The following is an 11,675-nucleotide window of genomic DNA, read 5'->3' on the forward strand; positions in this document are numbered from 1 at the left end:
GGCGGGCCGGCCGCGGAGCCGAGCCCGGCGCTGAGCGCTGCGCGGGGCCTTGCGCGGGCACCACGTGCGCTCTCCGCAGGGCTGCGGTCGGATCTGCGGCCCCGGGGGCTGGCGGGGGAGGGTGGAAAGGGGGAAAATTAAAAAAAAAAATAGACCCAAAGAAAAAGGTTTATTTGCTAACCACTTTCCCCATGGCTGCTCGAGCAGGTTACTCCAAACTACAAAACAAGCCGGCGCCGCATGCTCGCCCTGGCGTGCAGGGCAGCAGATGAAGGGAGCAGCCGGGACTCACAGAGCTGACGTCTTTACAAGGCGTTATTCCTTTATTTTGCTGCAAAATGGTGTTTACATACAGATAAAAGAAATCGATCTTAGTTTAGTACCGCTTGTTCTCCGGGGAAAGAGAGGGTAGGATGCAGGAGAAAATCTATATAAATGGAGAAAGAAAGGTAAAAAGCTGATAATACATGTTTCCGTGCTGGTCCGGCTCGTCTTCTTCTTCTTGACTAAGAACTCAGCCTTGCCTATTTACGCAGGGATTCTACGCATTTCAAGAACCTGGTTTAAATGGTAAAAAGACACATTCCCCGCGTTTCACTGGCGCGTACGCTCTACTCTAGGGGTGAACACTCCGGGCACAAGTTCATGCAGGAACGGGCGGACTCTGCTCTAGTACATAGAAAGAGCCTGCTCTCGCATTACTACTCTTTTCTTTTTCATTCTCCGGTTCTGAAACCAAATTTTTACTTGCTGATCGCTTAAATTCAGTCTGTTTGATAGTTCTTTCCTCTTCTGTCGGTTAATAAACTCATTAAGGAGAAACTCGTTTTCCAATTCAGCAATTTGTTGTTTTGTGTATGGTTTCCGTTTCTTTCTTGATCTCCCCTGGGTGGGACACCAAGGCAAACCTACAACAAACACGTCGATAATTTAGTGGATCAAGTCTGGGTATACAAATATAGGAATATGAAAAAAAAAAACCCAACCCCAAACCAAAAAACAAACCAGCAAAAAAAGAAACAAGCAAGATATCAGAGCTAAACTAGGTCGGAAAACTGAGCAAAGCACATCTGACAGCACAATTTCTATCTAACCTTCGAGCCAGGTTAAGCGATTTTTGTTCCGAAAGAGTTACAGGGAGGGTTACAAAGTAATTACAGGCATCTCTTAACAAGAAGGTATGGCTAGGTCGCTTCTAACTAAAGCGAGATAATTTAAGGCATACCATCCTGCACTGAAGGTCTGAGGCATGACTGGACTGCTGCGGGCTGAACTGTCAGGTTCAAGTTGACGGGATTCTTGATGTCCTCCTTTAAGCTTGAATTGCAGGAATTCACTTCAAAAAGAGCAGCCGAGCCATGCAAACTTCTCTGCAGGCTCGAGTGGTCATACTTTACGGGCTTTAAGTTGGTTGTGTGAGTAACAGCTGGGTCATTTGCAAAAGATTGCCTCTGCCTGCATCTCTCCTCTTGTTTGGAGCTCGTATCGTGGGCGTAATATTTATTGTTGTCTTCCAGGCACTCCTTGTTGCCGTTGGAGCCGATGTTGATTGGAACGGAGCCGGGGAGGTAAGGCTGCGCCGCGCCGCCGAACGCGTGGCTCTGCGGCTGGGCTGAGCACGAACTTGAGCAAGTCCAAGGGATCGAGCTCCGCGGGTAGGAAATGGTGGGCAGAGCCGCCAATTGACTGCCATTAGCCCGCAAATTAGGAAAATAAAAGGAATCTGGAGATTGCAAATTCAAGAGAGAACCAACGTAGCCAGATCTGTAGAGACTGCGATCACACATTTCCAACAAAGGACTTCAGCTGTTCTTACAGCGGTATTTAGTTACAACAGGGAATAAGCGGAAAGCCTGAAACGATTGGACGAAACTTTGCAGACAGGTTCTTCAAAGCCGGTAATTTCAGCACCGCCTCCAGCGACCGAGCCACAGAGACACCCCCCCACCCCTTTTTTTTTCTTTCTTTCTTTCTCCTCACCCCCACTTTTTAGAAGTCTTATGATAACACTCGAAATATGAAAATATCGAGCTCGCAAGAGGGAGGGGAAACCATGGTCTCCGCTTCTATAAAAGTGGCCGGGGCGGGTTGTCAGAGCTGCGGCGCCAGCGGAGAGATGAGAGGAAAACAAACATTTGCCGAGAGGACAGGGCACCGCGGGTGCAGCCCCCGTGCCACGGTGTCCCCTGGCTGGCAGTGCCCGCCGGCTGGCAGCACCACCCGGGCCACAGCCATACCCACGGTAAGAGTGAGCACCGAGAGCCGGAGATAACTCGTGATGTCTGTGAGATGGGAGTGTTCAGGGCACACGTATGTACTTGTGCCCCTGACCGCACGATATGCATCTGCATACGCGTGCAAATAAAGTCTCAATCGATCGGATATTGCCGGGATCGTCATTCTGGCACACTAGTGACCAGTGTTCTCTTAGGTCCTCGCGTCTGCCCCTTTTTACCCCTTTCGCCTTTCATCTTCACTTGGAAGTGCTTCTAGGCGAACAACGTTTCGAGAACTCAGAGTCTGGTTTGTCATTAAAATACAGCCAAACAAACGTCAGCAAACAGAGAATAACAACATCAACAACACAGAATTACTTGAGCAATTCTCTGAGATTAAATAAAATAGAAAAAATAAATAAAATCGACAGACTTCAAGAGAGAAAATGCCAGGGTCTGCTCTTCAGCAGAGAGGGTGTGAATGCAGCAGCGGGCAGAGGGGAGAGTCAGCCTCATCTCCCAGGTTGTGTGTGGGGAATTTTTCTCTCATGAGAAGAAAATTATCCCCTACTGTGTTATTTTGGGGAGTTATGCTTAGTTTACATTTTTGATTGATCAGACAAGAATCCATTTGTTCCATTATCTCTCTCTTTTCCCCAGAGTTATTAAAATCATGTCTGAGAGCATCCTCACAGGAGACTGCTCGTGTCCTTTCCCAAACCGTGAGGTTCACGAGACAGTGTTTTTCTCCCCGAGAAGAGGCAAGGCCCCGTGTGCTGCACCCAAAGACAGGGAGCAGGGAGGCTCGGGAAGGACTGGAGCACCCACGGGCTCCGCGCTCCCTGCCCCGCCGCCCCACACACCCGCGGGACACTCGGGAGGCCGATCAGCCGCCCGGACCGGGCATTTCTGCTCTCGGCCTCTTTCCCGAGAAGATCTCCCCTGGTGTGTGCGAGTCCGGCGTCAAGCAAAGCCTTAATGCCCAGAGTTTCCCACTTTCATTACCTCGGTTAAAAACTTGAACCTAGTTAGCATGCAGGGTTAATTTTCCCTGTTATTATCCTCTTAATCACAGTTTTAATCTTGGTTTTATTTCTAAGGCGAGATCAGAGACGCTGCCCTTCTTGACATTCTCCTAATCAAATTCATCTTTCTGTTTAATGGGAAATTGAGGGAAATTCTGCAGTAATTTCATTGCCCTGGAAAAAAAATCTTTAAATGATTGCTCTCTCCTAGACCACACAGGACCACACAAGCACCGCTGGAGGATATTGCTGACCACTGCCTTTAATTTTTATTGTTTGAATTATGTCTACCAATTGAGTCTCTCTCTTATTAGCTGACTTGTATTCTAACTTTGTGTTCTCTAAGAAGATGGGCAGTATTTTTTTTTTTTCATAATCGCCTTTTACGAAAGAGCTGACTCTGATTTTCGGTTCTTGGAAGAGAAAAGGAACATTCAGTTCAAAGGCTATATTTTTGTCTGCAATAAACACAAGGAATGGATGTGAGTTCCCAGTTACCGGAAAGAAAGGTGACACTTCAAACTAACGTCTATGGGGTTAGAGAAAACAGAGCTTTCAATTAATATTGGACTCATTTGTAATTGTTAATTAATTAAAAAAAAAAAAAAAGAAGAAAAAAAAAAGAAAAAAACCCCCAAACCACACCTGAAATAGATGGAGACACAATTACGGAAAATGTTTAAATCTACATGGAAAAACATTTTCAGAAATATCTTGTTCCAGAGGCGGCTGGCCTCGGAGCCGAGAGGAGTGGGGTGAGCAGAGGGAGAGCCTTGTACTGATCCGTGCTGCCTTTCCCAGCCACAGCCTGCTGCTGTTTTGGGGGCGGCGTGTTAATGCCGCGGGTGTCCCCCCGCCTGTGTCTGTACAGGAAATATCACCACTGAGGAACAGAGCGACCCGGAGGCCTGCTTTCACATGCTCCTTTCCTCTTTTCAGCTTTTTTTTTTTTTTTTTTTTTTTTTTTTTTTTTTTTTTTTTTTTCCTGCTTTTAAATAGGTGTCCGGATAGGCCTGGACATCAGAGCTGACCACAGGCTGTAATTTCAGTGGCACAGCCTTCCAGTTTACAGACGAAGGGCGCTGTGCGTGTGACCGAGCAGCCTCCCTCGCTCATTTATCACTCGGGAGCGCGGCTCCCGGGGCCGGGCGGCTTCCCCCGCCTATGCCGGGGGTTGTCCAGGAGATGGCAGGATTGCCTCAGACATGGCTGGGAAACAGCGCTGCCTGACAGGAGCCCAGCAATGCATCACGGCGCCACTGTGCATTTCCCGCTCGCTTTGTCGAGGTACATGTTAATTATCTGCAATAACGTGCGCTGCATCCCAGGCGGATCACCAGAGCCTTGTCTCTGAACAGGGGCGGCTGTGGCGGCTGCAGCCCGGCCCCGGGCCCCGGGCAGCCCGTGTCCTGGGGAGCTCAAGCTGTGGCCGAGGGGGTTTTGAACAAGGCTCGCCAATGCCCAGCTCCAGGCTTAGAAAACCCTTTGAATCCCAGCCGGTAGGTAGAGGGGCAGATGTGCGCCTCACCTTCCTCCTGCCTGTAGCTGCTGGCTTCTTAATGATTCTGCACTTTCTCACGAAACTAAAAGGCGGCTCCTCTCCATCTGGTACCGATTTGCCAGACAGTTCGGGTTTCCTGCTGCCCGGGGAAGGCTTTGGCTCGGCAAACTGCGCCTTCTGAAAGCACGGAGCCCGGCAAAGCCAAAGGTTAAGCCTGGAAGGAGGAAGAGAACAGCCCGCGATGGCTCCGGGAAACAAAACAGCTCTGGCAGTGCCCGGCCGTCCTCTGCCCTGAGACTCGGTGGGAGGAAAACCCTCGGTAGAATTAATGGCAGTATGTGTGGGTGAGTGGGGGTGCCGAGGGGGAGAAGACAAGAATTTAAAACATTCGGAGAAAACAAGGTTGCATCAGCAGAGAGGGCTGTTCCAGGCACGTAAATGATGAGCATTACAAGTGTCCTTCTATACTAGAATTAAACAAAGATGCGCTTTGTGATAAAATCCGAACTACTCCGAAATGGACTTTTTTCTCCCGTTCAGGAAAAACAAACGCCATCAACGTGCAAGCGGAGTTGGGGAAAGAAGGGGAAGGAAGAGGGCGGAGGAGGCAGAGGACAACCTCCCAGTGGAGCGGCCGGCTGCAGAGAAAGCGGTGGGGCATCGCTGCGGGCCGGCCGCCGGGGAAGCGGCAAGTGCCGCTCCGGTTTGGAAACGGAGAACAAAGGGGCGGCGGGCCGCCCTCGGCCGCCAGACACCGGACAGACAGAGCAGGGCTCGGAGGAAGAGGGGACACAGCCTTTCGCCTGCTTCCCACGCCCCGTTTCTCACTGAAACCCTCTGCTATCGACAAGGCACTTTCGGATGCTCTTCCTCATCCTTTAATGCGCGTCTCATTGTATCTACCTCTCATTTTCCAGGAACGGCGTCCTGTAAATGTCCCTGAGATGATCCCAAGCAAACCTGGAGCCCATGAAACCCCGTGCCGCAAAAGAAGGCGAATTTCTTTCTCTCTTTTTATATATAGCGAAAAGAAATAATTTTATTAAAGACGATTCAGGAAAAAAATTGCAACATCTTTAACAGTTTAGTAGTTCAGATTGTATTTCCAACACAAAGTAAAAGCTGACTTTAAGACAATTTTTTAGAAAACGCTTTATGGAGAAATAGACTTATCGTATGTCTTACCACATACAAGGGTAATCAAAATGTTTAGAGCAATAGGATATTATAATAAATAATACTACTTTGGAACACATTTTAATAATTAGATGAGGCACATTAACAGAGAGGATAAGGCTTCTCTCTCCTAGTTGCTGATTAGCGTGTCAGATCACCCTGTGTATATCATAACATGCACACTAGGTTTAAAAGAATAATAAAAAAAAATCGACAAAATCTTAGCCTTTCGGCCCATATAAATTATGGCATCTTTTGAATTCCCTTATTTATTGCTTCTGTCATTAACACCCGTTTAGTTTTGTAAATTAAAAGCTAGCAGTGACCTTCGCTTGTCCGACAAGGATTTCTTGGGCGGGAGGAAGCAGAGTCTTGGGCTGGTCCAGACAAACAGGGCAGAGCGGACATTTCCCGCCAGGTCTTTGCAGGTCCATACACACCTCTGCAGGGGCAGCCTCTCCTGTGGCTGCGGGGCGAGCCGTCACGCCGAGAGCGCTGCCCCGAGCGCGGCTCTCTGCGCCTCCAGAGCGCTCAGCCCCGCAGCCCGCCCGGCAGCCCCGGCCCCGACACAAGCGCTTCTCTTTTCCAGCCGGGGCTCCTTTTCCAGCCGGGCAGTATGGACTCCTTGCACTGAAAACGAAACTGAGGCGGAAAACCCCACAAACCCAGCCTCAAGCCCAAAGCTGCAGAAGCGGGGAGCGCGGTGGGACACGCCCGCGGTTCTGCGCCCTCAACGGCTCGGAGAGGTTCTCCCCTCCTCGAAAAGTAATTTAAAATTCTGCTGCAGCCAGTAACTCTCCACGCAATTCTCTCCGGGTCCCAGTGGACCAGGCAGGTTTGGCAGGAGCCGGGTGCTGCCACGGGTCCGTATTCCGGCTTTCTTGTATTTCCAATTGATTTTTTTTTTCACTCGGCGTGTTTTGAAGTTTACGATATCAAATCAAAACTGACACGTTTTGGCACTGGCTGTTTCTCAGAGAAAAAAAAAATCAGAATACCCCCCAAAGATTTAAGCATTAAAAAAAATTGTAACTGTTACCATTCAACATATTTAAATTCGTTTATACTGGCCTAGTGGGAAGAACAGAAAATATAATTAATATTAATATTATTATTATTTTCAAAAAGAAGAAACTATTATTCAATTCAAGACTTGTCAACACTCCCTTACACTGAGAGAAAAAAGCTGACTTTCACGGAAAACAATTCCCGTAATTTCGCCACCACTGGAAGGATAAAAAAAATTTAAATATATTTTCAAGTCTTTCCAAAAGTCTTCAGCTGGTTGTAAATTGAGTTGATATTTTCATCACTGTCCGCAACTAATGTATCAGGATACGTTGTCTTTCAGTTTGGAGACTATTTTCTTATCCTTCACCCTCCTGTTCTGAAACCAAATGGTAACTTGTCTCTCAGACAGGTTTGTGGCTGCGGATATCCTTCGCCTCTTGTCCTTGTTAATGAACTTGTTAATGGCATATTCATTCTCGAGTTCTTTAAGCTGCAGTTTTGTATACGGCACTCGCTTCTTTCTCCCACGCCGGTAGACGCACATATCGGGCTGGTTTAGTGCAACGTCCCCTATTGTAAAAGACATCATGTGAAAAATCAGAATTTTATTACAGGCGTTTAGAGCTTAACCGATACTTGTTGGGCACTGGTTTTCATGGGCAAATAAATAATGCCGGCTTGTTTACAGTTTATTATTATTTACACTGCCACATTATTTGCACTCTAGTAAAGCACCACCAAAACTCTGATGGACTGTCATCACTTTTCAGGCATGCATGGCTAACCGAGCATGCAGGGCGGCGGGGGCATTGGCTGGGGGGCTGAGAGCGGGTCGGTGCTGGCAGCGCACACAGAAATCGCTTTGCTGAGGGTTTCCCGGGTTTGTTTGCATGTGGTTTGTGCCTCTGTGCCCTCACTACTCGCAGTCTCTTAAGCGCTCTGGGGCCGCCGGATCAGTCGCCAGCCGGAGAGGCAGAGGAGAGCAAGCCTTCGAGACACCGTCCTGCAAACTTCCGACGCGACTACAAACCGGCCACCGAGGGAAGCAGCGGGAAAAGGAGCCCGAGGCCGCCCCGGCGCTCCCGGGCCTGGGGTCCGGTGCCCTGGCGCTGGTGGCGGGGAGGTTCTGGGGTCAGTCCCGAGGGTATGGAAAGCAGAGGGTGAGGACTTTCTCGGGGGTAGACGGCCGAGGGGGGAGTGAGAAATAGAGGATATCCACCGCCCCCACCCTGCTCTCTGCGTGTCTGTGCAGCGTGTCCAGCTCGGCAGGCCGTCCCTGCAGCCCGGGAGGCGGGGAGGGGACGGGAAGGCGGAGGAGGCGCGAGGGAGTTCTGCTCAGACCATTTCTCCCCCTCTCGTACCTGGAAAGGACGATTTCCAGAAGTGTGAGCTCTGTGTCTGATCTTTGGCACAGTAAACCTGACTATTCCAGCCATTAGCCAGAGTCCAAGACTGATAGCCCTCCATTGATATGTATGTTTCGTGTCTCGGTTCCCCAGAGCCAAACGTTGAGACCATGTCTATGTACCCAGGAACGTGCTGGTAGGGGGTTGTATAGCCCTGGTAGAAGGACACTTCCTTTGCCCTGGAGGAGACTTCATTGGCGGGGACACTCGTGCTGGTCAAGCTGGAGACGTCCATGTACTTTTCCACGGGAAAGCCGCCAATGGAGGCGTGGGGGGGAGACTTCAGGGCGTTTTGCTGTATCCCAACCCCGTGGGACATCCTGCAGCTATAGTATCCATTGCCAAAGTGATACCCATAGCCCAGCGCGGGGGCGGCGGCCGGCGCGGTGGAGCCCGGGCAGTCCTTGGTCGGGGGGTCGGGCCTCGCCGCCGCCCCCGAGCGCTCCCCTCCGCCGGCGTAGGCGAAACCCGAGGCGGCGGCGGCGGCAGCGGCGGCGGCGGCCGCTCGGCCCGTGTGCGCCGCCCCGAAAACGGGCGAGGAGAGAAAATTACGGCACTGCCCGGGGGCTCCGCCGCCGCCGCCGCTGCCGCCGCCGCCGCCGCTGCTGTCGCCGCGCAGTCCGTCCATCTCCCAGCTCGCTGCTTTGCTCATGGCCTTGCACATCGCGGGCGGCGGCGGCGGCGGCTCGGTCCCCGGCCGGGCATGATGCGGATGGTTATTTGCCTCCAACAGGTTGGATCCTGGCGGTACGTTTATAAAAACGAAGTCCAGGTTGGGAGGGGGGAGCGGGGTGGGGGCGGCCGGTCCCAGATTAGTTTGCCTCAGCCCGGGGGGCTGCTCATAGGCTGCCGTCGGAACATGTGACCCTCCCGCTGCCCGCACTGCCCCTTTCGCCTCGCAGCCCCCCGGTCGGCACCGACGGCGCCCCCACCCTCCACTCCCACCCCCGCCCCGCCGCCGCGCACCCGCCCCGCCACGGCCCCGGCGCTGGAGCGGGGGGAGTTTGGGCGGGCGAGTGGCGGTGATGCCCCTCCGGACCAACCTAGGCCCCCGTTGCCTTCATCTCCCCCTTTCTCCTGCCCGCGGCTTCAAAAAGGCCAGCCGAGTACCACTGGACATTTTGAGGCCGCGGGCAAGGGCCCATTTTTACAGCCACGGACAGGGGTCTCACCGGATCCACAGCGAGACCTCCCGTTCACTGTCGCGTCTGCAAGAGGAGGAAAACCCCAACGCGGTCTTTGTATTCCACCCTCTCCACCTCCCTTCTTCCAGGCGATATACGGAGTAGAAGGGCTTTGTAACTGGGAAAATGAGTCCCCTGGCTTCACTGAACTGTCGGTCCCTGGGAGAACCCCCCCTTTACCCCCTCCCCTCCCCCGATATGGCTACCGGCTAGGAAAGTGCACGGGGTCTGTGAGCAGCGCAGGATGGTAAACCTGGCACTCATTAGATGTGGCTTTTCCCCCGTGCAGTGTCAGTTCACGTCGTGGTAAGGCAGCCTAGTTAAAAGGCAGAGTTTGCTTACGCTGACGGCTGTTCTCGTGGTGACTTCCCAAGACGGTGGCAAATCCTTCTGTCGTGTCTCACACTGAGTCGGGATGGAAATGCAGGAGCGCGAAGTGCTGGAAATGGAGAAAGCTCCAAAGACGACTCCCAACTCCAGCCCCAACCACAGCCTCAACCACAACCCCAATCCCTACCCCTCTGGACCGAGTCCAGTCGCTCCGCAATTGGGTGCTGCACACTCAGCTCTCTCTTGGGCGCGGAGGGCAAGAAGTTGCTGGGGAAAGTGTCAGCTTCGCGGGGAAGGGCAGGGAAACTCCGCGCCGCTGAAAATACAGCTGGGGCTATGTTTACTGTCCCGACGGAGGCTCGGGGGCATGAGAGAAGAAAGGCAGCCGCCATGGAGGCGAAACTCCGTGCCAACGCCACTTCGGGGCTCTGGGGTGTCCTTGCTGGGCAGCCCGGGCAGGTGGTGGCGGGGCTCCCCGGGCGCTGGGCTGTCCCGGGACAGCTGCAGGTCCCGCAGCAGCCGCGCGTCCCGCAGCCCTGCTTTGTAGCCGGTCTAATAATCGTCGGCGGTATCTGGAAGCGGGGTCTGGAAAGACAAACCCATAATTACGGCAACAACCGGATGGCATAGACGAGTTCATGTTCATTAACTCTGACCGCATAATTGCTATTAATCTGTCATAATCAGCTAAGAAGTGAGCCAGGCGTGATTACATGTTTCTCTCCGTTATAAGGCGAATCAGTATTTACTCTCAGGATATTAAGCCCTCCGTAATTACAAGGAAGTTTTGTCGAAGAACCATTTTCTCACTCTTTTATGTCCCTGCAAGAAACTTTCTAGTGAAAACTTTACTATAAAAAGAAGTCCAGAGAAGCAAAGGACTTTATTTCTCCGGACGTCTTTCTATGTGCATTTCCACGTCCTGTTGTGTTTCCTATTTCAATAAATACAGTGAAAATTTCTCTCATTTTAGGACCCTTAAATGAGGCCGCGAAAGAAAGGGACACCTAAAGAGCAGTGTTTCGGAGCTTTTTGAGGTCGATTGCATCAAAGGAAACCACGGTGCAGCCGCAGCGATTCTCAGAGAGGTCTTCAGCCCTGCCGAGACCTCTGCTGCAGCGAGAGCACCTCGGTGTACCAAAAATCTCTTTGGGCGGGTTCATGACCAACAACTTCAATTCTGTAATGAGCTGCTTTGTGAAGGGTGTAGAAAACAGCATTGCCTTGCATGGCAGGATATTATGCACAGGAATAAATGATCTCATGAGCAAAGGTCGATTCTTCGAGAGCACCCACCCAGTTTACAAGTAGCAGGATGAGGCCCCCACCCCCGGTCCAGGGGGCCGTGCGGAGGCCCCGAGCAGCCCGGCGCTTCCTTTGCCCGGGGAGAACAGCTCCCATCGAGGCTCAGCTCCGCGTCGGGCAGGGCAGGAGGACCTGCCGTGCTGGCCGGGCCTCTCTTCCTGCGACGCCGTCCTTGTCCTCTCTGGGCAGCGCTTCCGCGGGTGGCCAGCGCCCCGAGGAGCTGCGTCGCATTTTCCATTGACACATTGCACGGGAATCTGCAGAATACATGAGCTAGAAAGCAACGCTGCAGGCGTGCTTGTGCCGCCCCGGAAGAAAAGGTTGAGGGCTTTTAAAAAATTATTTTGTTTCTATTTTTATTTTGTACTATCCTGAAATGATCTCATTTAGTCAAGTGCATTTATCATTATTTAATAGTTAGAATTCCACTCAAACTTTTAGCACAGGCTTTTAGTATCTGCCTATTATCCATCTCTTACAGGAACCCTCCCGATTTTTTATCTCCTCCCTCGCCAGACTTT

The 11,675-nt window shown here is 51.8% G+C and overlaps 2 protein-coding genes across 2 annotated transcripts; both read right to left on the reverse strand.

Moving 5' to 3' along the window:
• Positions 1-297: 297 nt before the first annotated feature.
• Positions 298-1,930, reverse strand: HOXD12 (homeobox D12). Its single transcript, XM_063400475.1, has 2 exons — positions 1,226-1,930; positions 298-908 (listed from the first exon to the last, which is right to left on the reverse strand). Exons 1-2 carry the CDS (start codon positions 1,785-1,787, stop codon positions 670-672), a joined length of 801 nt encoding a protein of 266 aa, XP_063256545.1. The 5' UTR covers positions 1,788-1,930; the 3' UTR covers positions 298-669.
• A 3,150-nt stretch (positions 1,931-5,080) lies between these two features.
• HOXD13 (homeobox D13) lies at positions 5,081-8,999 on the reverse strand. The gene is made up of 2 exons (XM_063400474.1): positions 8,291-8,999; positions 5,081-7,499 (listed from the first exon to the last, which is right to left on the reverse strand). Exons 1-2 carry the CDS (start codon positions 8,997-8,999, stop codon positions 7,249-7,251), a joined length of 960 nt encoding a protein of 319 aa, XP_063256544.1. The 3' UTR covers positions 5,081-7,248.
• Positions 9,000-11,675: the final 2,676 nt, after the last annotated feature.

This window comes from Prinia subflava, chromosome 6, assembly GCF_021018805.1.
Source record: "Prinia subflava isolate CZ2003 ecotype Zambia chromosome 6, Cam_Psub_1.2, whole genome shotgun sequence".
Taxonomy (NCBI): Eukaryota; Metazoa; Chordata; class Aves; order Passeriformes; family Cisticolidae; genus Prinia; species Prinia subflava.

Coding starts and splice junctions, on each gene's coding strand:
- HOXD13 (XM_063400474.1), bottom strand. CDS start 8,999: ATGTGCAAGGCCATGAGCAAAGCAGCGAGCTGGGAGATGGACGGACTG. Junction 7,500..8,290: donor CTGGAAATCGTCCTTTCCAG/GTACGAGAGGGG, acceptor CTTTTACAATAG/GGGACGTTGCACTAAACCAG.
- HOXD12 (XM_063400475.1), bottom strand. CDS start 1,787: ATGTGTGATCGCAGTCTCTACAGATCTGGCTACGTTGGTTCTCTCTTG. Junction 909..1,225: donor CAGACCTTCAGTGCAGGATG/GTATGCCTTAAA, acceptor TGTTTGTTGTAG/GTTTGCCTTGGTGTCCCACC.